Source organism: Nasonia vitripennis, chromosome 2 (genome assembly GCF_009193385.2).
Source record: "Nasonia vitripennis strain AsymCx chromosome 2, Nvit_psr_1.1, whole genome shotgun sequence".
Classification (NCBI taxonomy): domain Eukaryota; kingdom Metazoa; phylum Arthropoda; class Insecta; order Hymenoptera; family Pteromalidae; genus Nasonia; species Nasonia vitripennis.
This window is the reverse complement of record NC_045758.1, coordinates 29,046,461-29,074,115: the sequence shown is the minus strand read 5'-3', so window position 1 is coordinate 29,074,115 and position 27,655 is coordinate 29,046,461. Positions and strand designations below refer to the sequence as shown.

General features: G+C 35.5%; 1 protein-coding gene across 14 annotated transcripts in view; it reads right to left on the bottom strand.

Moving 5' to 3' along the window:
- LOC100120115 (dynamin) overlaps positions 1-26,524 on the bottom strand; it is a 30,417-nt gene extending 3,893 nt beyond the window's left edge. Inside the window, exons 1-19 of one of the 14 annotated variants that reach the window (XM_031924361.2) lie at positions 25,474-26,524; positions 22,367-22,440; positions 17,114-17,263; positions 16,701-16,904; positions 16,428-16,620; positions 16,131-16,340; positions 14,969-15,168; positions 14,717-14,862; positions 14,469-14,626; positions 13,022-13,048; positions 11,094-11,265; positions 10,770-11,015; positions 10,353-10,364; positions 9,380-9,406; positions 8,862-9,068; positions 8,603-8,778; positions 8,497-8,502; positions 7,618-7,815; positions 4,956-5,057 (exon numbers count right to left, since the gene is read on the bottom strand). In XM_031924361.2, the coding sequence (XP_031780221.1) occupies positions 4,956-5,057; positions 7,618-7,815; positions 8,497-8,502; positions 8,603-8,778; positions 8,862-9,068; positions 9,380-9,406; positions 10,353-10,364; positions 10,770-11,015; positions 11,094-11,265; positions 13,022-13,048; positions 14,469-14,626; positions 14,717-14,862; positions 14,969-15,168; positions 16,131-16,340; positions 16,428-16,620; positions 16,701-16,904; positions 17,114-17,263; positions 22,367-22,440; positions 25,474-25,637 (2,672 nt within the window). In that variant the 5' untranslated portion in view covers positions 25,638-26,524. Of the gene's footprint in view, positions 1-4,955; positions 5,058-5,478; positions 7,189-7,617; positions 7,816-8,496; positions 8,503-8,602; positions 8,779-8,861; positions 9,069-9,379; positions 9,407-10,352; positions 10,365-10,769; positions 11,016-11,093; positions 11,266-13,021; positions 13,049-14,468; positions 14,627-14,716; positions 14,863-14,968; positions 15,169-16,130; positions 16,341-16,427; positions 16,621-16,700; positions 16,905-17,113; positions 17,264-22,366; positions 22,441-25,473 lie in introns of those variants that run through there. The other 13 variants (XM_031924366.2, XM_031924365.2, XM_031924362.2 and 10 more) reach the window with 13 other exon arrangements.
- Between the last annotated feature and the right edge of the window lie 1,131 nt (positions 26,525-27,655).

Below are 27,655 nucleotides of genomic sequence, written 5' to 3'. Positions count from 1 at the left end.
AATGCTGTTGACATGGTCTTTTAAAAAGGATTTGGCGAGGAATCGAATATGTCAGGTGCTAATAAGAATGCAGAATGCGGGCACACACATCGCATCTTTTAAGAGTTCTATCACGAAAATACAGATCAAAATAGAGAACTGTACAAATAATATTACATTAACTTGAATAAAATAAAAATGTAGAATTTTCAAATCAAGTGCGAAATTGCGTACCCGCTAATTCAGCCGGTCTCACGTAAGTTTTGTCGTTAATCTTATTCATTCATATATTCTATGATAACATGTTACTTCCTATATACACATTTATATTGCAATAAACAGTGTTTGCATGTGTAGGTGTGTCATGTATCTCTCTCGCATACACATTATCGTTATATGCTTACAACGTGAAAGTCACTGCCTCACTCATGAATTAATTCTTCATAAATATTCATATTTGTTTTGTTTTTTACTTTTCGAAGTAACCCTGAAAATTCTTCTGGAACAACGCTTATTTGTATTTTAACATAGATATTACAATAAAATTAACTTATTATAAACGAAATCCGGCACATTCTTTAAAGATGAGTATTTTTCAGTGATGGTCTATGTGTTTTCTACACACGTTTTATTAAATTATCATTATTGAAAACGAATAAAAAGTGTAATTTTCATTACGTAATTTTGGCAACATTATAAGAAAAATAGTATTCTTCTATTCTTTCTATTATTTATATGCATCTGTAAAAAGAATATTTTTCGAAAAATTTGAACAACATAATTCAAGAAAAGTAGCGATTCATCTTTGAATTGTGTTACAAATTAAACGCTTATTTCAGTCATCAGGAAGTACAAAAAACGTGGCTCAACGTGTATCTGGTTAACTAGGATAGATTAATTTTAATAGTGAATGACAGAGTTACTTCGATGGTATTTAAGGTCATTAAAATTGCGGGTAAGAGGACAGGCATTCGTTTTACATTAGCAAAACCGAAGTGTTGATGATCATGTCGAAAGTCTTCTCCCACGTTATTTCGTCGTTTTATATTATCCTTATAATGCCTTTTTTTAAATATTTATTCTTGTCGAGCTTAGAATTATCGCAAACATTTAACTTGGTACGATCGGTTACACTTAGTCAACGTGTGTTATACAATAAATGTAAGCTTCATAACTAGGATCCTCTTACAATAAGGCTTTTTAGATGGAAGCATATAATATTAACTTGTCCGAGCGTTTTTTTAGATGTACGTGATTTTGTTTAATATTCCTTCTTCTATATGTTTATGAAACACCGCTCCTCAGGTTAACGCGCGCGTTTTGCATCCTGTTTAGTATTACTTCACTTTCTTTTTTTTTAATAATCTCATATCGCTTATAATTATATATCTTCTCTTAATAATTTTCATTTCGATTTAGCAATTTTCTTATTTATCTTTTAAGGTTTGTTTCGTGATAAGTGCTTTGACAGACTCTATAACATGGTGCAGTTTTCCGTAAGTTTTATATTTGTTGTCACACACCATTTATTTTGTAATTCGTATATGATATCCAATACAAAAATGTGATCATCGATGAATATTTAGAACAATGGAAACATAGTAGATTAATAAGATGAATTATCCGTTGAATCTAACAGAAATATAAAAAAGAACATTTCAAATGCAATGACAACAAATCATGAATGAAATTAAAGCTAAAATATAATGAACGCGACGAACATCAAACTGTGAAATATATTTCAGCAAATCACTATTAAAACTTACTACGCGATACCATTTTATTAGTTGTCCTTTAATCATTTGTCTTTTGCGTCAATCAAAACTACAGTCTAAATTTGACATAACGACTACTCGTTTAATTAACTCTGGCATGTCATCACCGACATAATTTAACCCTATCTACGCTATATCACATCCTATATCTGAGCACGTTTTTTTATTTTTGTTTTTTTTTTTTCATTAAGTAATTTTTCTTGCGTATAGCTATAGTTTGTTTATATAGGGTGATTAAAAACGAAAGGAATGTCTCATAACGATGTAACAATAATCGATCGTTATCATTATTATTATTTGTATAATGTATAATATATTTATAATATGTATAGCATCGAAATGGGGTTTATTCGCTTTCCTCTCATCTTCAGTATAATTCTTTATATCGGGTTGAATGGCGGGAAAAATTGCAATAATTATCATAATATATATGCGACACTTTACAGTTTTACATGTCTGAGACTCTCTTTACAGCTGAACGCGTACGCGAAGAAAATGAGATATATATGCTTTGTATGGTATAATGTATGTATCAAAGATGAAGTTCTTCACCCTCTCGAGCGCATAAATTTCTGTCAGTATATATGTACGATCGTCGATATATATATTGTATACGTTGTTGTTTCATTTCTTTTCTTAAATTTTCTCATATATAATACCCTTGCCTCGCAGCGGACGTAAACATTTACAAAGCACGAGACGCCATAAGAGCATATGTATGACTTTTTGAACAGCATGACATTTCTTTGAGCTTCCTGCTTATTCTCTCGTATTTACTTATTTAAAACCTGGATTTCCTATCATAAATGCACTTTTTACGCGCGGGCTGCATCGAGTTGTCTGTTGGAATGTTACAACTTCAAGAGAAGGAAATTTATCGAGTTAATACTTGTGTACTCGATGCAGTCATCACTGTTACACATTGAGAAAAATTTTCTAATAATAAATGTATTCTTATAATGTAAATACAGTATCCAACAATATGCTATTTTGAAATAAGACTGGTATCATTTTCTATTTTTCAACAGTATCATAGATATTAATTCTGACAATTAAACGAGAAGTATATATTCGACAGTGCTAACAAAAATGGTAATAAACTATAAATTGTGATTAGAAAATGTTTCTCTATGTCAATAACAGATTTAAAACACGCTAAATAGCCATAATCATTATATGGAATGCTTAGTATCGCAAATGGATACCTTAACAACAGAGAGACAGCAGGGACATATATGTATATATTTATATAGAATATGTATATATTTATAGTTCGTTTTTAGTTTTGATATTGCATAAATACGATACATTTATGCATGTATATGCGGAAAGAGAAAATGTGATATTACAATATAACCTGACTGGGTAAGTAGTTTCGGCATACTGTTTTGTTTTCATTTTTAATTCTTCTTAAACAGCATACGCAGGAATCAACCCGCGACATTTAACTATTTAATTTTCTTTTTCATTTTTGTAAATACAATAGTCCTGTGTTATCAAGCGCACGCATAGCTTATAGAATTAAGCAAAATCCTCTTAAACGCTTCAGTTCTCAACCTCCTTTTTACTTTAACTATTTTTCTTCAGATTTATTTTTGTTACGATTATACAATTATATATACGTGCATAAGGAAACGGGCAATATGTATATACTGAGCTTAAAGAACCCACCACCTAAGCGTTAGGAATCTCTAATGGCTTTGGCCTCATTTCGTCGGCTGAGATATTTTTTCGTACATTAACGTATCGTAAAAACGCAATTTTTTAAAATTCATTTTTTTTTTGTTTCGTTTGATAGGCGAAACGTCACAGCAATTCAATTTTCTCAAGGCGATAATTGTTAGGCCCTTGGAAAAGAAACTAATCTGCGCGTTTCGTTTTATTTTTCTCTTCTAAATCCATAAGCGAATGTAAACTGTTTGATAAAATAACTCCGCTGCTTTAAAATTTAATCATTTTTCAACATAGAATTAAATATTTCAAAACAATATCATAAAAAATTTATTTTAAAAAATGAACATCAATCATGAAACTTAAAGTTAAAATTAAATACATTAATCCAGTATAAAAATTTTTAAAAAATAATTAAATTTGATATGTACTTGATATTTAAATAAATCATTTAATTAAAAATGGATTAATCTGTCAAACAGCGTTATTACTTATAAGCTAATTCTAACTATGGATTATTTTCAAAAACTACACCAGTTACGATTAGTATAGCCACAAAATGTATAAATGTTCGTTTCATTTAATAACCTGGTAATTGACTTTTCTTTTAAAAACACCAATAACAATATAGTATATGTTTCTCTTTAATACAAATAAAGTAAAATTGATTATAATTTAATTCCTCCATACTACTGGAATAACATTGATGTGGATACGATGCAAATGTGTAAGTTAATTTAAAAGAGAAGAATAAAAACTAAACTGTATAAAAACGAAATTTAACAATTTCGTGTCCGGATTCTATTTGTACAAGGCGAACATCATGCAGAAGAAAAGAGGCAGAACCCATAGCGAGAAATGCAACTGACAATGAGTCAAATGATCTATGCACGATAAAAAACGACTTCAATAAAGCAACAGAAAATTACTACGAATATTTAGGCTTTTTTCGTGTTGTTTAAAATTGCTATTCTCTAAAAAAATTCATTGTGATCTCATCTATCAAAATAAAAGTTACTGGTTTATAACGTTTGCTAGCAAGTCAATTGAATATGTGCATATCTCAAATTAGTCATTCATTTGCAAAAAGTGAAGTACTACATATACTTAGATATACAAGGAAAAAAGCTTTAACCTAAAAGAAAATCAATAAGGGAATCTGATAGTTCCTTACAGTTAAATTTCAATAGATAAATATAAATTTTCTTTTATCGATAGTTATGTATTGCTCAACCAATAATTTCCTCAGATTTTCTTTACAAGTTTATAAGCATTTTTTTAAAAACAACAATAATTGTACTTAATTCCTTTCTCGAGTTAGTTCTCAACGAGAAATAGTATCGTCAAAAATTATTTTTGACTCTGCCATTCTTTTACTCAACACCAAGTTATGCATAATATGCATATATTATATTATGCACTTTTATATATATATATATATATATATATATATATATATATATGTATGTATATATATATATAGGAAGGTTAGAGAAAAAAGTAAATGTTAAAAGAAATTAGGAGAATTACAGCTTCATCTTGAAAGCGTCCATTAGCTCGTTTGCAGCGGCATTAACGGCGGCTTGCGTTGCTGCCTGTTGCACCCTTTGCTGAAGACCACCGCCCCCGCGACTAAACACACGTACAGTTTTTTCGTGACTATAAACTCAGGCTTCATACTGTTTTTTGTTTCTTCATCTCGTATATTATTATACTTAATCAAAGCATCGAGGAAATCACGCGTTTAGCTTTTGTTAAAAAAACTCATTCGACATGCGTTCTTGACATTGTCGTGAGAAAGCACAGTATTGATTTCTTGAATGACAACGAATACAAACCTCTGATAAGGAAGATATTTTGTACGGATGTATCTAAGATTTTTCTATGGTTAAAATTATTCATCAAACATAATTAATTATTTTAAATAATTGAATAGCGTAATTGACTAAAATGACGAAGTAATTTGTTTGATAGCTTTTTTTTCTTCGTGTGTAGTTTATCAATCAATAGGTTTTTGTAATCTTTTAGAAAAGTGATAAATCGAACTACCTTCAAGATTTTTCAAACATTTTGTTCATTTAAATTGAAATGAGACAATTCATAGAGAAAAATATTGTCATTTCTCAAGATTTCAGTTCTGTGTTCATAAAATGTCATTGTACAATGCAGGGTAGACTGAATGAAAAATATAGTCGTATTGTGAAAATAAAAAAGTTATGTGAAAAGTTTCCGATGTACGTGCATATTTTTTGCGTTTGCATTCGTATCTATGAGACTTGAGTTCTTTATATGTATTTTCATCAGTCTACCCGAACAATTCATAAATAGCTTTTAATATATTTTCTTATCTTAAAGTAATCATAGCTTTTGACTATATCCACAATTGTCAAAAATAAATATTTTTTATTCGCGCAATGTACTTATAGGATCTGAATAGTAAAGTTCATAATCAAGCAAAAACCAATCTGATGGCAGTTTGCAAGTTATATATTTATAAATTTGTATATTTAACTTCATCGGATTTCGTTGAATTTTCGCGTTTTTTCTGATAAAAATATGCAGGCACCGACACGTCTTTCTTCCATGGACCATGGGTTTTTTAATCGTCCATAGAATTTCTGAATTCGGATGTTATGATTTGATATGCTTACAAATGGAAAACACAAAAGGACAAACGGAAGGAAGAAGGAAATTGTTATAACACTAAAATGACCCTCAAATGCTATGAATTAAACACAGTTTTCGATGTCTAATTGTACTACGATCAAGAAATTCGTATTATGTATTTACAAGATTACACATGATCAAAAAATAAAAAAAAAAATTTCGCTCGCCAGTACCGCAACCATTTGTAAAATCCCGCATTGTTATATTGAAAAATAAAAAAAAAAAAATTGGAAAAAATGCATCGATCGATACTCCATGAAATGTCATGCTGTTAAAAAGCTTAAAATCTTCATTGTAATACAAGCTCAAAACAATCTACTATTTCTTATTTTCAATTATGTACATGGTGTCATATACAATTCGAGGTACATATTTGTGATCTTAATAATGACAATCTTTCCCTTAATATACAGGTTGAAAAAAACATATTTTTTTTTAGCAAATTAATGAATTGCACCAGTGGATCAGACTTGCAAAATCATAAATTTGGTTTGCTTTGTATTAACTATTTTTACCTATTCCTATTGGAGAACGATACCATCGGAATTATGTGGACAGGGGTGTGCGATTCTCTGAATGATATAGACAATAAAAAGGCTTTCCTCTTAACTTATGTTCTATGCACATAAAACAATTCTAAATATATTTTATCGAGATCAAGAAGATTTGAACTCGATAAAATTATTATTTATCGTTAAAAATGACTTTTATTCGAAACATATAAACGACTTCGTTTGGTCATTCTTAAAAATATAATACATATTGGACCTCTGATATGAGTAAATGTTCAATTGATAATTTGGATGTAGTATACGTAGCATATAAACTTTTAAGAGATAGTATTAAATAATGCTAATTTTGTTTGTATGTACCATTTGCAAGTCATCTCGATATGTGTCAATCGTTACAGAGTTGCACACCCCGAATTAACAATGACGTCATGATTTCTTTTTGTTATATTGTATGCGGACAAAGAACACCACTTGTGTGGTAATACGTTTTTATGTGTTAATTTGTTTTTTATCAGCTAGATGCAACGGATATATATGGATTAGTAGCAATTAGGTGTGTTAGTGCGTAGACTTATTGTCGGCGCCTGCAATAAAAAGTAAAGTTAGCACCAAGCCTTATTTATTTATGGAACTCAAAGACCAATAAAACTTATCATTTATAAAAAAGAAACTTATTTAAGAAAATTTGACAACACAAGAAGAGTGACCGTGAATGTTTGACTTTCAGTATATCGTGCCAAATTCTTATAATCTAACGAAAAAAGACAGTATTGCACATTATAAAAATTATTTTGATTAGCCATTACTTTCTTAACATTATTAAAATATGTAAATACCAATTGCTAAAATTTTTAGTAGAGGCAATTTAACTTTAGACCTCTATCATAATTCTAAGAATATAATGGTTATCAATGTGCACAGAGTAAATAATGTATATCCAAGACTGTTCACTCGAATAAAAACAATTATACAGACTAGAAGAAAAATAACGGGTTTAAATCGTGAAAACTTACGAGGGTATTAGTGGTGGAGGTAGCCCGCCGCCAGAGTTGGCTCGGCCTGGAGGTGGACCTCCCGGTCCGGGTCTGTTAGGAATGGCCGGAGCTGGCCTGCCTCCTTGCGGCACTGGTGGTGGAGCTCGCGAAGTGGCTGATGCTGGTGCCTGATTCCTGGGTCTACTACCCGGACCGCCGGGTGATGGTGGTGATAACCTATTAAAATGAAATGATTGAACAGGCTGTCTTGCAAAGCTATTGTGGAGATCCTCAAGTTAGATTGAAAATTATCTAAACGTATATTTAAAAATTTTCAGTAATACTTCGATGACTTATGATTCTCAAAATCGACATCTTGTCCACGTTGTAAAAACACTATGCATTCTTGAGAATCAACTAAGTCTAATTCATTCTTTGAGTATTTAAGTCAAATTTGCTGACTTAGTTTTGGGAAACATCAATAATTTATAATCATTTTGAGGATACCCAATGAAGCAAAATATGGATTAATATTTTAATTTTTTGGGTGCTAAGTGCGAAGATTAAGTAAATAAGTGAAGTTTAGTGGATTAAGACACTTGCTAATAGATTATAACGATATCAGAAAACTAAGTTTTTTTAATTATGAAGTTTGTTATCCTATTAATTCATGCACGCATCTTAGAGTACTTATTTTTGATTTCCAATTTCAATCAATTAAATTAAACAAATTTTGAAAGACTCACTTAAATTTGCTTATGTATATGATAGCATTTGAAAATCAAAAATAATCAACTTTATAAGAACTTAATAATTAAAAGATAACTGAATTTAAAGTAAGTTTTTGCCATGCATAAAATAAAAATTGCTAAAATGTGTAGAATGAGGCGTGTATTCGAAAATAAAAGGAAATCTTACCCAAGACTGTACCATTGATGCAGAGTAAAGCAGAGAAAAAAAGTATGCAAATAGTAAATTAGTAAAAAGTAAAAAACGTTTGAATTTTAGGGGAAACATATTTTACCTTGGATTTTCACCCGATGCCAACCAATCGTTCTTTACAGGTGGTGGTACTGGTGTCGTAACTGTGGCCATCGATACATCTCCAATAATTCGTAGAGCTTCTTTGCAAGCGTGATACATGCGAAGCATCTCTTCTCGTTTCTGTGCTTCTTCGGGAGATTCTTCCATCATTGATGACTAGAATATGCATATGTCACTTATCAATCGAACCAAGAAGGGAATAAAAGAAAGCCTTGTAGATAAACACGTCGAAAAATTACCTGATCTCCACTAGCATACAGATGTGCTAAAAGTTCACCATTAATGAAGTCCTTAGCATTGTTTATGATCAAATGCATAATCGTTTTTGGAACAAGATCTCGCGTTGTTTTCGTGACGATCTTCATGTAAGAATCAACTAAATTCCTGATTGTTTCCACCTGTCGTTCTAATTGTGGATCCATCGACGATTGTGCTTCATTGCCACCCTATTTTTACAAATGAAAATTGTTTATAAAAACATATATTTTTGGGCAGAGTACTACTAAACAGGTCAGCAAACTATACAAAGTCTCAGTGTTGAAAATGATTTATCTATACAAATATCTCAATGTAATGATGGTAAAGGATAAAAGATGTATTTACAGAATATTTCAACGCTGATTTCTAACGTCATTTCAATTAAATAAGGAAGTGCATGGTTCTTTTTGTGATTTGAATATAAAATTTGCTACATAATAATATACAAATACTCATATAATATCATTAATATTACTTGAAAAAATTAACGATATGATACCTTGCGACCTGACATCGGATTGCCGCTCTAAATTAGAAAAATTGTATTCATGTAAATTATTTTTTAAATTGATAAATTTTAAACACAAAGCCAGAGCATTAAATAAAATCTTAGCTTAAATATTTTCTAGCATATTTAAGTAAAGAAAGAAAATATTTGGTGCATATGTACATTTTATTTAATAATAATGTGTATTCTAGCTTTAAAACGTAGTTATTTAATTAAGCAATATTTATAAGCTTTGAATAGTTTTAAGGAGTGAAATCGGTTTAAAAAGATTTTCTATATTATGAATAGCAAAAATTTTAAAAAGATAATACTATTCTATTTACAGTTATGTTTACAAATGATCGTAATCGTTTATTTTTTCGAAGATATAAGATATATATTAATGATATCACAGTGTATTAGATCAAAGAATATTTAAAATTATGCTTCCTTTAGATCAAGTAAAAATAAAGCATTTGTTATCCTAGAGTACATGAAATTCAACGTCACGCATAATTCTACATCCACACAACTTTTCACTGTTCTAAATGCGAAAATTGCATTCGCATGACAAAACAAATGTAAAGTTGAATTTCACGCACACGAAACTAACTATATTATAGTAAGATTAATTCAACAAAAAAAAAGCATGCATATTCCCTGTTACAAATCATCTATTTAATAAAATTAATATTCATTAGATCACTCATTATTATAGGTAAAGAATAGCTTAAAATTTAAAAATATAAAATCTGTGAAAACGAACAACTTGAAGTAAAACAAACTAGCAGTAATTAAGAAATATTACTAAATAGCAGAAAATCACAATTGTAACAACAGCAGTATAATTTCAACGTGTTTGTATCGTGTTTCGTATACGTGGATTGTAATAGTGCAGTGCATGTGCAAAGAAAGATTGAGGTGTTTGCTGCAAAGTGTACAAATTACGGTTTGAATACCTCAAAAGCTACCGAATTGTACGAACCTCATATCCTTCCTTTAGACGAATTTGGAAAAAGATGAATCAAGAATTAAAAAGCTGTTGAACTTTTGTGGAGTTTTATGACAAGCTTTTTGTTATAAAATCTCGTTATTACGTATTATATAAAAAACTACTAATTATAAACGTAATTTTGCTTTGTCAATGCGGTTAATCTATAATCTAAATTTTAGCCTGTTAGATAAAACCATCACTCAATTATTATTTAAAATCGATAATCATAATTAGAATTACTTTTAAACTCGCCAGTGGATCCTAAAATAAATTAACGAATAAATAACGTTGAAGTTACTAATTTACTTAAAATCTTTAAGCCTTATTTTTCTTATTTAATATCTCGAATATAATTTACTTTTGTTGGGCTTTATAGAAATTTCATTATAGATACTAAGATTTACTCACTTCGCCATCACCATTTGCTTGTTCGGTCTGTTTCTCGGGATAAACACCAGCACGAAGGAAGGACGCTTTCCACGAGTCGACGTCGTCTTGGGTTTCACAGCTCAACTCGAGCTGCTTATAATCCTTGTAAACGTTTCTGCCTTCGGGATTGAACAATGCAAATAAATGGCGGCGAGACATGAAGCCCTGCTCGAGATCGCGCAATTTCAATCCGTCCAATGGCAGCATGTATTTCTTTTCTCGCTCCTATACAAAAAAAATCAAACGATTAGTATCAAAATCATAAATTTCTGTATCATGGTAATTGTAGAATCAAAAGATCACCTCCTCGTCCTTGAACCATGAAATGCTCTCGGATGTGAGAACAAACCAGTAATCCCTGGAGCCTCCCTTCATGATACCAAGATTGTGTATGCACATGTAGCCCTTGCGAATGACTTGGTTGCCGAGAGTGTGACGGCCAGCCTTCACCGCGTTCTCCGACGATTGTTGAGCGCTGCAACAGAAAGAATGTTATACTGTGAAATCGCAGCTCGGTAAAGGCGATTTTAAAGCATAGCGATGAGTAGAGACTGCGCGCACTGTCATTGTCAAAGAATTCCAGTACTGGTTACAATATGAGCTGCGGACTAGCAAGAAAACGAAAAAAACCGATATATAGAGAGAAATAGAGAGAGCGAGAAGATAAAAAGTGATCAATACCACGGCAACTTTATATGCAACAATGTGCGAAAAACCGTTTAAACTTTCGTGTCACACTCTCCGAGTCTCTTTTTGCTTTGACTAACTCTTTTTATAACTATAATTTTTTCGCTAACTTTCGTTTCTCTTTTAAGAAATGTTTTTAGAACAAACAACGACAAGCTAAATGCAAGAATAAATATTGTCTTTTAGATTTTTTGTTTTATCTTAATCATTTATTAGTTTGATATTATGTACTAAGCTGTTTTAAGAACATTAAAAAAAATTATTTATTCCATTTTATGATTATTTGTATTTATTTTTATTTAGGTAACTTTTTTATTATTATTGTTATGTAGTGGATGTTATAAAAACAAAATCAAGTTCGTACTAAGAAGCAGTTTAGTGTAGATAGTGTATCTAGAAGAGGTCTAATCTATGCAGTATTGCGGCCATGCCTTATATTGGTAAATGTTTAAACTGTTAAAAGCTGTAAACATTCTTAATCTTGAGTAAATTCCTTGATTTAATGACGTTAAATAAGATTTAATCTTTTTGTTTACGGCTAGATCTCAACGTACTCATCTTCTGCTTTACTATCTAGATTAAGACTATAGCTAATTCACAAACCATTATAAACAAAATAGTTGAACTACATATATTATTATAAATTCATTTGCAATAAACGATAGATAAAAATTTATTTTATAACATATACACTAATAAATGTCAATCCTTTAAAACTGTCATTTCATTTTATTAAAATAATAGAAACAATATTTTCAAAAGAGAGAGAAATTTTTTTTACTAAAACTCACACAATGATCTTTTCGTATTAGAAGTTTTTTAAATCACTCTATGTAGTTATTGTTACTTCTTCAATTACTAATACACAGAACATAGTTTGTCACTTACAGCTTTTAACAATAAATTTGGATTCAGCAGAATAAATAAATAAACATTTACACTCAAAATAAATAACATATTAAAAGCTACATTCACACAATAAACGCACACAGTGCAATACCAGCACACAAATCTCTTCTGTTAAAAAAAAAAAAATAATAAAAATAAAAACCTGTAAATATACTCTTTCTATACATTCTAGCTATTAAAAAAAAAACTAAATATAATTCGGGTATTCAAAACAAAAAACTTGCAGGATTTTAAATTAAATCTTAAAATAATTTTACTGAAATCACGAAAAAAAACTGAAAAAATAATATTAATTTTATGCAGTAAAAGTAAAAAATTTGTAATAGCCCTGGTAGAAATTAATCTAGAAACTGGCAAGTTCTTAAGATTTTAACACAAAAACTTGCCAGTTTTTAGGTTAATTTCTACCAGGGAGGTTTTGATAGGTTCAACTCATATTAAATAAAAATAAACCTTTTAATCAACAAAAGGCACAGAAGAATTTTATAAAAAAAGATAATGTGAAAATATTAAAAAAAGAATCGAGTACAGTATGACAGGTGAAGTATGTATGCAAGAAACAAGAAAAGGGGCAAAAGTAAAAAATCGCAATGAAAATTTTCCGACTTTGATGCATGTTTAATCGGCTCTCTTACCTTGCATTATGGCTACTGGCTGCCGCGCTGCCGGTGTAATTAAATCATTGTTTTTATTTGTGAAGTACAACATGGGCAATGAAAATAGAAAGATTGACATGATAAAGTGACACATGGTTAGTGAAAACACGATGAAATGTTACAGATTTTCAATTAATAAGCATGAAAATTATACACGGATCAAAAGTTATCAGAAAAAGAAACTATTACATTTTATTTACAATGGCGAATTTAAAAATCGTTTTTGTTCACATTCATTACGTTGAAATTCAGTTTTTGAATTAGGAACGTACAATTATATATTCTCTTTCTGAACTTCTTACAATACTTGATAAATCAATATTTATTGTAAATTAGATTCTTCCTAACCAATATAGACTTATAATTATGAAAATGAATCGATTAGTTATCGACTTCTAATAAAAAACGTTAGATAAATTTGAAATTATTTTTGATTGATCATTTGTAATATATACATAATTATAGCAGAATATCATTTTTTATGTGGTAATCACACATTATAAATAGAATCAATTGTGAACCAAATGCAATACAGAGAGTAATTAAAATATTTATTAGAATTTTATTTAGTCGGTAACTAAGAATTGACTTTCTTGATGACTTATCAACCTATACAGTCTGTACACTAATTATTATTAACAAATTAACCCATAAAAAATAGCACAATAAAAAATTCTACGTTAAAATGAACATGTATTAAAAAAAAAATAATAAATAAGGGTGAATTTATCACTAATAAAAGGCAAGTTAATACTATAGAGATGTGCAATCTAATGTGCCGTTACCAAATGGAAAAAAAAAGATCCAAGAAAAAGGTGAGGTTGAAGATGATCAAGCAAAGTGGCCTTAGCAAGGCATGCATCGTTTGTTAAAGAAAATTAAAAAACTAAATAAATGTGCAAGGATTTTCGTGTGGTGCTGCACATATTGAAATTTCTCGGTAGAACAGTAGCCACTAAGCTGAATATGCAAGTCTAACGTGTGCAAATCATTGATAAAAGAATTTAAAATTTATTATGATTATATTTCCCTTAAAAGTTATTATTTTTCTTTTACATTCATGCGTCAAGTTTTACTTTTAAGGAAAAGATATTTGAGCTTATTTTTTACTTTTGAAATAAAAATTAATTTGGCATAATTATTCTAAGTCCTACAAATTTAAAGTAATTATTGCTTTGCATCTCGAATTTGAAAAATAAAAATTCAACTAATTAAGAACTTTTTAAATTATAACGAAAACATGATTGATTTATTTTATATATCTTTATATGTGCGAAATAAATTATGTGTACTGGTGTCCTATAAGAAATGCTATCGCGAGGGCAAATTGTTGTATGTGCATGACTACTTTTTCGGGATTCAATGTAAATACAATTTTTCATTTTCTTAAATATATAAATTTATGCATAAAATAAAATGTTCTTACTTTGCAAAACCAATGAAGTCCTCATGATTAGTGTTCATGTATGCAAGCTCGCAGTCGACCAGAAGAATAAGCTGTTCTTTACACATTTGTTCTCGTTGCCTAATATGAGTAGTAATAATACGTTCTGTTTCTTCTCGTAATCTAGGATATCGAGACATCTTAAAAAAAACAAGTATATTATATTTATGATCTTAAAATTTATTACTGAATAACATGAATGACAAATTATAACATTGTATTCAACTTACCCGATCTGTACATATACGCACAACATTGCTAAGTTCTTGTACGACTAGGTCCACACATTTAAGACTAGGCTCCTTGAGCCTATTTATTTGTTTCTTCACTATAGCCTCGAAAGCCATGTCAGGAGTGAAGAGACCAACTCGAATACCTGTAATTCAAATACATGTCTTATGAAATGTCATTCGTATACAATACTTGTAAGTTTTGATGAATTAAGACCATTAATATCCTCAAAATTAAAGGATTACACTAACCATGTATATTTCTGATAGCAAAGGCAATTTCTCTGCGCAATTCCTTCTCATCGAATTCCATTTTGACAATTTCGAATGGAAATCGTTCGTGGAACAATCGGTTGATCTTGGCACCTCCGCTCAATTCCATGGTGTTGATCTGGGCTGAACCGGAACCTTCAATGGTCCTCTCGAAATCCGACTGCAGTTGTTGGATCATCCTTAAAAACAACTTACTTTTAATCAGGTGAAGAGAGAACCGTTTAGCCAATGTTAATTGTATGGGCAGAGAGCCATGATATTAATCATTTGAAATAGTCTACGTAGTTACTCTTCACTCATGGAAGATTTACAAAATTAGACCAAATAATTTAGCATATTCAAATATTTTTGAGTATAACAGCTTCTCCTTATTATGGCTACAGGTTGCATGGTCAAAGTTATTTTGAAATTAATAATTTGTATGAAAGCTTTAACTGTTAGATTAATACAACACGTTTGTATAATAAATATTTATGTTAGAAAATTTGTAAAATCATGGCTATTCAATACAGCATACTATTACAAAATTGTTTTTTACTTGTACGTTTTTTAAAATAAAATCATTTTCAATATGATCAAAGTATATCATAAAAACATCGTAACTGGCATACTTAAAATTAAACGGCATATCTATTGCGATTTGTTTCCGTGATAAGTGATATATCAACTATGTCTTTTATTTATCTAATACCAAGACATGCATAGTATATTTTTTAAGGAAAATCATATAATAAAAGCAATTAATATCTTTCATGCAATATGAACACACAACTGTGGTTAGAGGGCACCCCAAAATAAGGAAAAACGGAATACCTACAGAAACATTTGAATAGATCTGAAAAACAAAACAAAAAATTTCTAAAATTTCAGGACCCTCCACCCATAAAGAAGTAATCTAAAAAAGAAAGAGAAACGGACTCTTAGTGCTGCCACGGATCACTTAAAAGAGGATCGAACGATCTATTTTTCCGTCCTTGATCACCAAATAAAGCCAGGCATTATATAGAATTCGGTGAAGATATATCAACAATATGTATGTATACAGTAAATTGTGAACGCAAAGTGAAAATTAGAAACATATAACAGAAACATTCAAGCTCGTATATCAACTACTCTATCAACAGTTACGGAAGCGACTTACTGTAACATGGCTTTCGTCTTTATAGCGGGATCATCCGGCCTGAAATGTTTATATTGTTCCACATCTTTCTCAAGTGCAAGCTGTTGCTTTTGCAATCTGTCGCGCAATGCAGGCAATGTGTCCCTGATGTGATTTGTCAGCTGTTGGTTGAGGACGCGTTGCAGGTACGGGGTACCCAACCTTTCTGCCAGATGCCGATATGAAGGATGGCTGGAATACCACATGATAAAAAGGTTAATCCTGCAGAACGATCTGTATCGTAATTAAAAAAACGTTTAAAGGAAAAAATAAATTTACCTTAAAAAGAATTTTCGTTCAGCTGCCATAGCTGCTTTAATATCCTTACGACCTTCAATGTCCTTTTGACTTCTGTTAACTACACCTATGTAACCCCTGCGCAAAGGCAACAGCTTGTTCTCCAAGATGTCCCTAGCGTCGGTACCATCGTCCATAAGATCAAGCTTAGTGATAACACCGATGGTACGCACACCTGCGAAATCGAAAACTCGACGATAACGCACAATTCACATTGTGCAGTAGAACGATGATACAAAGCACAATCAACATTACCTTGAGGATCGACCTCCTTGGCAAGTTTGAGGGCATCGCTATTGGCTAAATCAGTATTTGCAGGTGTGACGGCTAGAATGAGACAATTATCGCGCTTGATAAACTGAAAGATCATTCCTTTGATTTGAGCCTCGATGTCTGCTGGCTGATCGCCGATTGGCACCTTTGTCAATCCAGGCAAATCGATGAGAGTCAAGTTGAGTACTGTAAAACAAAAATGACGCATTAGTCTTATGCACGATGTACTACGACGATATTCCAAGAAAAGTATAGTGTGATAAATTCGACGGCGCGTAATTGTTTCTGCGCGACAACATCCGCTGCGCCCAATCAAATCATTCTCATAACGTAATCACCGTAGCAAGAAATAAGTATACGAATTTTATAAAAAAAAAAACCATAAAAAATCTCACCATTGGGCGAGTAGACTCTCAAATTGATGGGTACGTTGGAGATTCCTTTGTTGCTGCCGGTAATACGGTCCGTTTCCGCCTCGATCTCCCGTCGCACTTCGTCGAAGTCCACGAACTTCTTTCCCTTGCAGTGGAGAAATTCGGCGTACTCTGTAACAAAAAAAAGCAAAACGACAATGAGAAAAAAAGAACCATTATAAAATATGCACAAAAAAAATCTCACGCGCGCTCGCGTAAACAATAGCCTCCGCGACGCAGAGTATATAGTTCAATGAAAGCACACCACGTGACCGGAAGCTCAAATCAGAGCGAAAGTCGGATGCGCCATTTGCTTCCGCGTTTCGAAGCGCGCAACGATTTTTCGCCTCTCCTCACTGTGCATCAGCGCGATGCACATAAGCGTCGTATTGTTGCGCACAGGCGCATATGTCATTGCGAGTTTACACGACTCGATGGCAATGAACTCGATTTCCTACTTATCGTTTGCGTATACGTGTGTATGCGAAGGCGCGAGAGCGACGGTATATGTATATACGTTATGTGTGTGGATACAGGAAGCTCGATAACGCGAAACGGACGGACGGACGTTGCAGGCGGAGATGAGACGAGCGATTTGGCTCTATCACTTTCACGCGCTGATGAGAGAGAGAGAGAGAGAGAGAGAGAGAGAGAGAGAGAGAGAGAGAGAGAGAGAGAGAGAGAGCGAATATATGGATGCGCTTTTGAGAGAGAAACTCCGATGTGCGAGTTATGGCTTCGCGTGATGTCGACTCGATCAGCGAATCTTTTTTTTTTTGTTTCTGTAAACCTACTAACGATTCGAAGTAAAAACACGAAAAAATATTCGAACACGCTTGCGCAAGAATCGTTAAAATAATCATCGAACGTTTATCTATATACACGTAAATGTTACGCCCGATTCTCGATTCCCGATAATTCCCGATTCTCTGGTTAAAAATATTTTTATCATAAAAAAAACACAAACTCAGTAGGTGAAGAAGAAAAAAGTGTTCCTACATTAAAAACGCTTCGACTAACACGCAGTTATCCTCGTAATTATTTACGCTCGTTTGACCTCGGTTTCCCTTAACGACATCACGGCGGCTCTGAGCTGCTCCCCCGGGCGAATCGGGATGAGAGAGAGAGAGAGAGAGAGAGAGAGAGAGAGAGAGAGAAAGAGAGAGAGAGTGAGCGCGAAGTAAAAGAAAAATGGGATCGGCCTTTTTGAGCGAAAGAAAGTTTTCACGCTACCGTGAACTTTCAGCCGTTCTTTCAATCTCTCTCTCTCTCTCTCTCTCTCTCTCTCTCTCTCTCTCTCTCTCTCTCTCTCTCTCTCTCTGCGAGAGTATGTACTATTATTTTCTCTCGATGATGTCGCGTTCGCTTCTCTTTTCGGTACAGAAGTGGAGTAGCATAGCTTCGGCCGAATCGATAAGCCGCCTGCATATATACGAATATAAATATGCAGCGCGTGTGTCTACGTGGAAATGCGCGCGGGAAAGAAGAGAGAAATATATACTCTGGCGATTGCTCGTCATGTAAATATTGCTTTTGGAAAATGCGATATTCTTTTTATGTTGACAGTGGAGGCGTTGATGGAAATTGCTTGGTGGACTTTTGAATTCTGTTAATAGATTGTGTTCGAGCTGAGTGAAAAATTACGTGAGAGTATGATACGAGAGTCTCTTCTATTTTTACTGAATTACCAATAAATGGATAAATTTTACAATAAATGGATTCGAATAAGAGTCTTTGTGGAATTTGTCATCACGTTTGTGTTTTATAACAAATATAAAAGATTCGTGAACTATATCACTCGGTAAACATGAACAAATTACGTAATAGAAGCCATAAAGTTACGTTCACCTATTGAAAAAGTATTCTCCGTTTCATTTTCAAACACAAAAATATCGTATTTATTGAAGGGAAAAGTTCTGAATAGCTTTGTTAGGTATATAAGTATATACCACTGTACTCGAGTATTGATTAGCTACGCGCTTCACGTATATACAGAAATAAATGAAATTCTTGATTATAGATGATACGTTTCTCTTAGCTTCAAGTTGCCAACAGCATCAATTTAACATAAAAAAGGCTGAACGCAAGATTTCTCTACAAATTGCAAACTTAATAGACGACAGCGTAGTAATCCGAATGTATACAGTGTGTCTTAACGCATCTTGTTAACCAACTTCGCGAGCGATTATCAGGAAATCAAAAGCAGATGCTCGATAGAAAGGCTGCGCAGTAGAACTTAAACGTATTTAAAATTTAAAAAAAAGTATATGTATAAAAGTTTTTTCAACCGAATGAACGCTTCCGATGACGAAGAATTTTTCCCTTCAGAACGGCCATAAACGCTATATACATACACAAACCGCCTCCACACTTTGCTCAACGAGGCTTAATCAACCAGTAAATTAAGTTCTTAATCCTTAAAAGTGCATGTCCATATACAAAACTGCATATAGAAGCCTCCAACCTTTTCCAATAGCCATCCATCGATCTTTTTTACAAAAAATATTTCGTATGAAATGTTAATAACAAGAGTGCCGCGGTGCTTCTATCGAATTTTTTTTTCAAGCGAAGTCTTCCAAAGAAAAAAAATAATAATCCAACCATGCCATCATCACGTACGCGACAGCCACACACGTCTCGACTGCTCATCAAGCGCGTAATACTCGCACGCGCGCATCGTCCGCATTAATAAAAAGCTCGCGCAGCATCTCTTCTCTCCCCCTGCTACTCTACATATGTATACTGTATACATACATACGCACTAATGGAATCAATAACCGACGGAAAATACATCAATCGCCGCCAGGTCGACGGGTTAACTTCTTCTTCTTCTTTTCCTTCTGTGTAAACACACACACGCGCACCTGCGAGCTACAATACTTGTCGGGTTTCCGCATCATCCCAAGGAGATACCGCAAGGAAAATACGCGTGTGTATAAATATATACTTGTATATAAGAGAGAAAGACGCCGCTGTCGCGCTGCTGTAGCGTGTTTATTATTGACCCGCGCAGAGGAGAGCGAGAGAGTCGAATGCGATTAAGCTCGGGATTCGAGTTCGCGGCGGCACCGCTTGTGTGTGTCTCTCGCCCCGACGAAAGTCGGGATTGTGATCGGCGAGAATCGATCGACGCTCTGATTCGATTATAAGGCTGCTGCTGCTGTCTTTTTCGTCGCGAGGGTTTACGAGCTCGTTCGAACAGACAGAGATATGGGAGGTATTAGCTCGGAGTAAACGAGTTACGGCTTTATTGAGAAATTACGGAGCGGAATTGGCCTCGTGGGAGCGATTACTTTTGATTTCTTATCCCTACGCTCGTGTGCGCGCTATTTTGATTTTCGAAAGTCGCGCCTTTTTCAAAAGGAAAATCGATTTTCCCGCCATCCTCGTTCTCTCGAATCTTCGACGAAACTTCGCCCACACGACGACGCATTTATTAATTCAAATTGTATACACACTCTGTTAAGGGCCAACTAGGTCAGTGCGTACACAATATAAACTGTTTGACACACAGAGCCACTCGAAAACGCGCCTCGTTGAAAGAAGAAAAAAAAGAAGATAGAGAATCGCGTATACACAGCGACAAACGCTGATTCACTCATTATTGCATGTCCCGCAGGACACGACGTGCACTTAAATTCCCTTTTTCACGCAAGGTCTATCTCAATTGCTGCTGTAACACATAGGCGCGTATGCGTGTCTGATCGGCCCGAGCAAAAAAAAGCTGCACGACACGAGGCAAAAATACATACAATGCGTCCATTGAGACGAATTCACGCAAAGCAGTCGAGATATTTTCAGGGAGCGACTCTCACCTGTGCCAGGTGGCCGATCCGTATTGATTTGACCCGCGCGCCACACGAAGAGTTTGCGACTGGACTTTTATCTGTCGGAGCTTTTTTTGAAATTTCGAAGCGTAAGAACTTTCTTGCGTTTTACCTGAAGAGGAAAACTATCTTTTTAATCATGGGGTTGTCGTAAAATTACATAGTTTTCACGCGCGCGCGAAGCTTCGTTTCTAGGTCATACGTCAAGCTCTATGGAATGACGTTCACGCCTGGCTGTGGGTGTTTCATGCGAGAGCTGCGCGCGGGATATACGTGTAATTTTGATCGAGTCGTGTTTGAAGTTCTGTGGGAAATTTCGAGTGTTAACGGGATTTTCAAAATAACTCGCTATTGCGCACGTCGGCTTTACATAAATATTCGCGGATAACGCTTTTTTTTGTTGTGGTTATCAACGCCGGAGGCGCTACTTTCTGCTGCGACCCACGCGCTACTTTCTGCTGCGACCCACGCGCTATTTTTTTTTAATATAACGAAGAGCTGTATTTTTAATCGTCGTAGTACATTTTTAAACAGATGGTTATCGATGACGAAAGCAGCTTTACGGCTATTAATTAAAGCCGAAGTACTTATCGATCTGTCGGCTTGTTAAAGCGGAACAATAAATTTTACTTAAAAACTAAAAGTTAATAATACGTTTCTCGCCAAGATTCAAACTCGATACTGCGGTGTAGAGAGAGAGAGAGAGAGAGAGAGAGAGAGAGAGAGAGAGAGAGAGAGAGAGAGAGAGAGAGAGAGAGAGAGAGAGAGAGAGAGAGAGAGAGAGAGAGAGAAGTTCAACGTAAATGAGTTACAGACTTAGCCGAGCAAGAAATTAATTATCAACCGGTTTTACACAGAATAACAAAAAAGTCAACCGAGAGGACGTAAAAAGAGCCGTTATGATAACTCCGTACGCTTGTAAAATAATCAACGTCTAAAACAATTTTAATCACATATAGTTCGTTAAACCTTCAGCGATTCAGGTTAATTTCATTAAATACAGTCTACGCTCTCCTAAATCGCAAATCCAGCGTTAACGTCGAGACGAGTTATCAAAATATCCAGCGCCGAGTATTCAACACGCCTACAATCAATATCCTCTACGCTTGATCAAACGTCGAGAAGGTAATCCCACGCATGACATCAAGTCAATTAACTTTTCGTCATGAGTGATACACATGAACATAAACTAAAAGCATACAACAACGCTATCGGGGTAATGCACTATAACAGCAGCAGCAGCAGCAGCAGCAGCAGCAGCAGCGAATCCCGCCTATAACGTTTATCGAACCGTTCCGTGTTTCCCGGACGTAAGTCAAAAAACTTCTTGGCGCCGCCGCACGAAGACGACCTTCTTACACACACAGTGCACACAATACACGTCTCTCGTGGCGATGATGATAATTACCGCTCATGCTGTTGATCAGCTGCAGGATGAGTGGCCGCCTTGTCACGATGCCCGAACCTCTGGGCAAGAAGTCCCTGAAATCAGAAAATAATACGATTAATATTCTCAGTTCCAGTACTGGATGCGTATACATATAGATCGTTAAAGAGCGGTTTATTTCGCATCGTAAGATGACGCATTTTTTCACAAGCGCCAGCTCCGGCAATTGGTGTCGGGGAACGTTAACGCATCGCGAGCCGCTGACGTCAGTAGACTCATCGAAAAAAAAGAGATTCTTATATACAAACGCGCTTATATATGAAGGTGAGAGCTGTTTGATAAACTCGGCGAGTTTGTTGCTTCCGGCGCGCGAATTTTCGAAAAATCAAGAGCGCGATGTGTATAGCGTCTGTTTTTACGACTGCATTCCTTGGTAAGTGGAAACTTTGAATACGAGTGTGTGTATACGTGGAACAAGAGATCTTTGATGATGATAGCGGAAACAATGCCGAGAAGCTCGTGGATACACGCGCGGGTTTAGGGATCAAATGCTGAATTATCGCGCACCGAATCGAATTAACCGATGCTGATTTCGAATTGAGGATTTGCGTTATGTGTGTCACGGATTATTTAGGGGCTAATTGTTGTGTTTTCGTGGGGAAAGATCAAGCGACAATTGCGGCTATGATTCTATAGACGTCCTGAGAAAATAAGTCGACGAGGCTTAGCTCATCACTTGATTCGAAGCGTGATTTAAGGACTGGTGATTTGCCGCAGAAATGACTATTTTTACGATAGTGATTTTTCTTCTACATACGAGCTGATCGCTATCGAGTTTTCGAAAAATTGAAGGCTTTTTTATTCACGACGTTATAAGAGTTTCGTTCGGATGCTGCGAAACCAACGCCGCGGAGATACAGTTTCAAGCTCATTGATGAATGTAGCAGTGTGATAGAAAGTGTATTTCATTAAAAATTCAAGGCCCTAGAGAGAAGGAAGACGATTCGTTAAGAAACTTCCTCTCTTCAAATTATAAAACTCAAATTACCAGATCCTATATTTTTTAGCTCATCTGCTCAAGTTTTAATGCTGTTATAAAGTCATATACGTAATCAGCAAGTTTAGAGAGCATAAAAGCACTCGGCTTGGGTAATGATAATATTGATTATGAAAACAATGGAATTGTTCATCGGTACTTTTGTCTGCTGCTAAGGAAGACAGTAACCAGAAACTGTATAAAGAATGTCAGTGCTGGTTATAGGTTAACTGTAATGGAATTCAGGTCTGCTGTGAAAAACATGAAAACATCATCAAGCTTCGATGAAATAATCAGATCAAGCCATTGGTAAAAGGGATGCTTCAGTCGAATGACACCTCATCAACTTGCAACTGATCTCAGTGATAAGATATTGCGATCAATTGCTGGCATTCACTGCTGCACATTTGCATCCTTATTCTTCTTTCTTTGTGAAAGGAGGTTGAACTAAACCTTTGTTCTTCATCAGATTATCTGCATTAAGAGTTTTAATGTGAAAAACAGGATAGGCTAAATAAAGATTTTATGTGGAAAGAAAACTTGGACAAAAAAGCCTCGCTGGCAACAATGTGCTCCAGTAATATTAGTCACTTGTGAGAACTTGAAACAAAGCTGAGAACATCTTTGTGTTTATATAAGTATAAAAAAAAAATTATAAATAGATCAATAAAAATTAACTATATTCTTGGCATACGTTAAATAGAAAATCTAGAAGCTTTTCAAAAAAACCACCTCTGATATTAGGCTAATCATGTTTACAAAGTATGCTATTAACTTTAGTCATGGGGAATTCCCCCTTGTGAGGGTAGAATCTGATATGAGAAGAGGGAATTACTCTTGCCAAAGCAGAAGAGCAGAATCTCCCTCATCTTCAGTAAACATTATGTAATATTATTTATGGATACGATGAATGGCTTATTTTTTCACTACACACATATTCTGATCATTTCAAAATGAATGAAAGTTTTTATCACTGTCATCGAATGACAATTTGTAATTGCATGTAAAAACAAAAATTTGTACTGCTCTTTTTCAAGTCTGATGTAATCAATAATGCCCTATCTCAATTGCTGATTACAGGAATGTCAGAAGTGAGCATTGGAGCTGATATGGTTTACTGGTTGCAAAAATAAATTCCAATTGTAACTGCTAGTATGGCTTTAATAACCAGGAAGTAATAAATTGAACTTGAAATATAGTTTTTTATACGACTGTAGTATTGATGACCTTGCTCCCCTGTTGAAGTAATTATAAATGAAAATCGGTAATAGCTGAGCTAATCACGGAATTAAATTTTTGAAAAATGCAGAGCAGTTGATTGTATACTGTTTCAGCATCACATGAATCACCGGTGATTCATGCATTTTCCAACTGTTAACAGTTACAGACACTCGCAAAATTCTTCTATTTTTGTTTTCTTAATTATCCACCAAGTCCATAGCATTGGGAAAATTCTGAAATGTCTCAAATGAAGCGCATGTATCGCGTGTCAAAGAGGAAACTCTCCCACCAGGTTAATCAAATTAACATTGATAACCGGTACTAATTATACAATTATAATAGACCAAAAGGCACATACAATCTGAATGGCTCGCAGCAATAACTTCATGGCACTGCTATCAATCAAACTCCAAAGTTTCATGACTAAATTTAAACAAGAAAAAATCAAACTCTCTCTCACTCTCGACACAAGTATTGATTACGTTAGCCCAATTTCAGCTGAGCTCTTTCCCAACAGAGCAGAGCTGAAGCCACACAATTCCTCCAAAAATTCCCTGCCTCCCTCATTATCACAAAGCAAGAGAGAGAGACAGAGAGACAGAGACAGAGAGAGACAGAGAGAGAGAGTGAGAGAGAGAGGAGCCACAGCCCCGCAGCTGCCTACAAAAACGCCCTCCCTCTCCCTCTTTATCGCGAGCCAGAATCTGCTCCGCAAGAAGAAGAAGAAGAAGAATAAGACGACGACGACGCCGACGAGGAGAAATCTTCCTCTCTCCCTCTCTATCTCTATCGCCACAAACCGCCCCCCTCGAGGATACGTTATAGTCGCGAATCATCGTTATAGTAGATATCGCATTTCGCATGGACTTACTTTCCGACAAAGTTCTCGAGGACAGAGGACTTGCCAGCGCTCTGTCCTCCGACGACAGCGATCTGCGGGAGATCCAGCTGCATCGTGACCCCGAGCTGCGTGAACGCATCCTGGAGCTTGTTCACGATCGGGATCAGCTGCTCCATTCCCGTGTTCCCCGCCATCTTCTTCGAGCACTATATTACGGATCCGAGGATGAGAATATCAGCTAATACACTCTCGAGCCTGAGCTCGAGCGTCGGAGCGGCCGCACCAGGAACACGTCGACGCTCCTGCGTCTGTCTTATTAAGCGCGCTCAGCTACTCTGCTGCCTCTGCCTCTGCTGCTGCTGCTGCGCGGGTACGTCCACACACTCGCGAATGTACGTATATACTGCGAATGTGCAGAGAGGAGAGGAGAGGAAAGAGAGTGGCTGCCAGTTAAAGGGGGGGCAAAATGGCCGTTTTTTCGCAAGCGCGCGCGCGCGCACCAGCTCTAGTAGAGGACGTCGCCGGTGATGGGTCTCTCCCTCAGCACATCGTCATCATCATCCTCGCGCAGCACGACGACGAGGTACAACACACTGCACCCGACAGAGAGAAAACTGCCTGCGCCACTCCTCTCCCAGCGGCGGCCGCAACCGTTTTTTTCTTCTTCTGTATAACTCTTTCGCACACACAGTCACTATCTCTATATACAGGCTATAGCGACTCGGCCGCGAGCACTTGCCGTACTGAGCCGCCGCCGCTGCTGCCGCCAGTGCCGCCTCCGTCTTCTCTTTCTCTTTCCTTTTCTACTTACGTGTGTATAGAACGGAGAGAGAGATGGACTTGCGCGACGCCTCCAAAGCGCGCGGATCGGAGCCGAGAGGACGGCGTTTTCGCAGACTCGCTTATACTAATCTCTGCTTATACTTATATTGCTCTCTGGACTCGACTCTCTTCTCTCTCCCTTTTTATTTCGCGAAGAGCCGCAGATCTCGCCGAAAGAATCTTTCTCTCTCCTTCTCTTTCTACTGATCTGCTCTATCCGCGCCTGCGTAACTCCGGCTCCGTGTATATTGGTGTCCGATAGGGCGTGCATGTACACACAGGTTGGTCGATATGTTGTGCGCGCGATAGCGTGGATATTATTATGTGTATGTAGGGTAGAGTCCGCATATATACAGACACGTAGGTGCGCGCGAATATACTTTATACAAGCGGCTATCCTGTATGAGTAATCTCCCCTTCTCCGTATAATTGCAGACCTATATGAGTATACTCATCGCGAGCGCGCGAGACGGCTTACGGTAAACGTCTCAGAGCGACTTTTCTAACCTCAATCTTTTCGCCTCGCAAAAAAGCACCTGCAACAAGAAACCGAGCTTTTCGAAAAGAATTCGAAGTTTGAACTTGAGTTGAGAGAGAGAGAGAGAGAGAGAGAGAGAGGGAGGTTAACCCCCGGTGATCATCAAATATGTGTGTCTGTGTGGGTGAGGTTAGGTGCGTTCTATGTTTCTCCCTCTCGCGCGCGCGGGCTGCGCGATCGATAAGCAAAGCGTGCGCACTAGCTGCAGCAGCAGCAGCAGCGGACACACAACACACACTCCGTTTGCCGCGCCGTGACCCAGTTTTCGGGCTATACCTATACCTATATATATATATATATATATATATATATATATATACAACACACGCGCGCGCTTGCGAGCCTTCGACAAAACCGACAGGTCGAAGAGAACGCAAGCGCAGACGTTTTTCTTCAGCGGACTCTACTCCGCTCCGTATATTGTGTATCGGAGCTAGAATGTAACCCTTTACGACGTGGAAGGTAGCCTACAGGAGGGGTGGAAATTGCGTATTTATCGTCGGTGACGAGGGGATTTTTGAATTTTTCGAGTGCTGACTCGAGGTTTATGTTGTATATTTTACGCGATGAGGTTTCTGCGGATGTTGTATTGATTTTCAGGGGGATATCGCGCGCAAGCGAGCGAGCGAAGGAATTCGCAAGTGCGCGCATAAACTGCTTGAGATCATGATCGTGCGCGCGTTGTGAGAGCTGATGAGAGAGAAGGACTAGGTCAGCGGAAATCGTTTGAAAATTTATTTGGGATCGAATGTATGCAATGTGTATCGAGGTGTCATTGAAATTAATATGCGACAATGAGGCGTTTATCTGACGGAGAGAGATATCATCACTCTGATGCTGATTTTGGCGTTA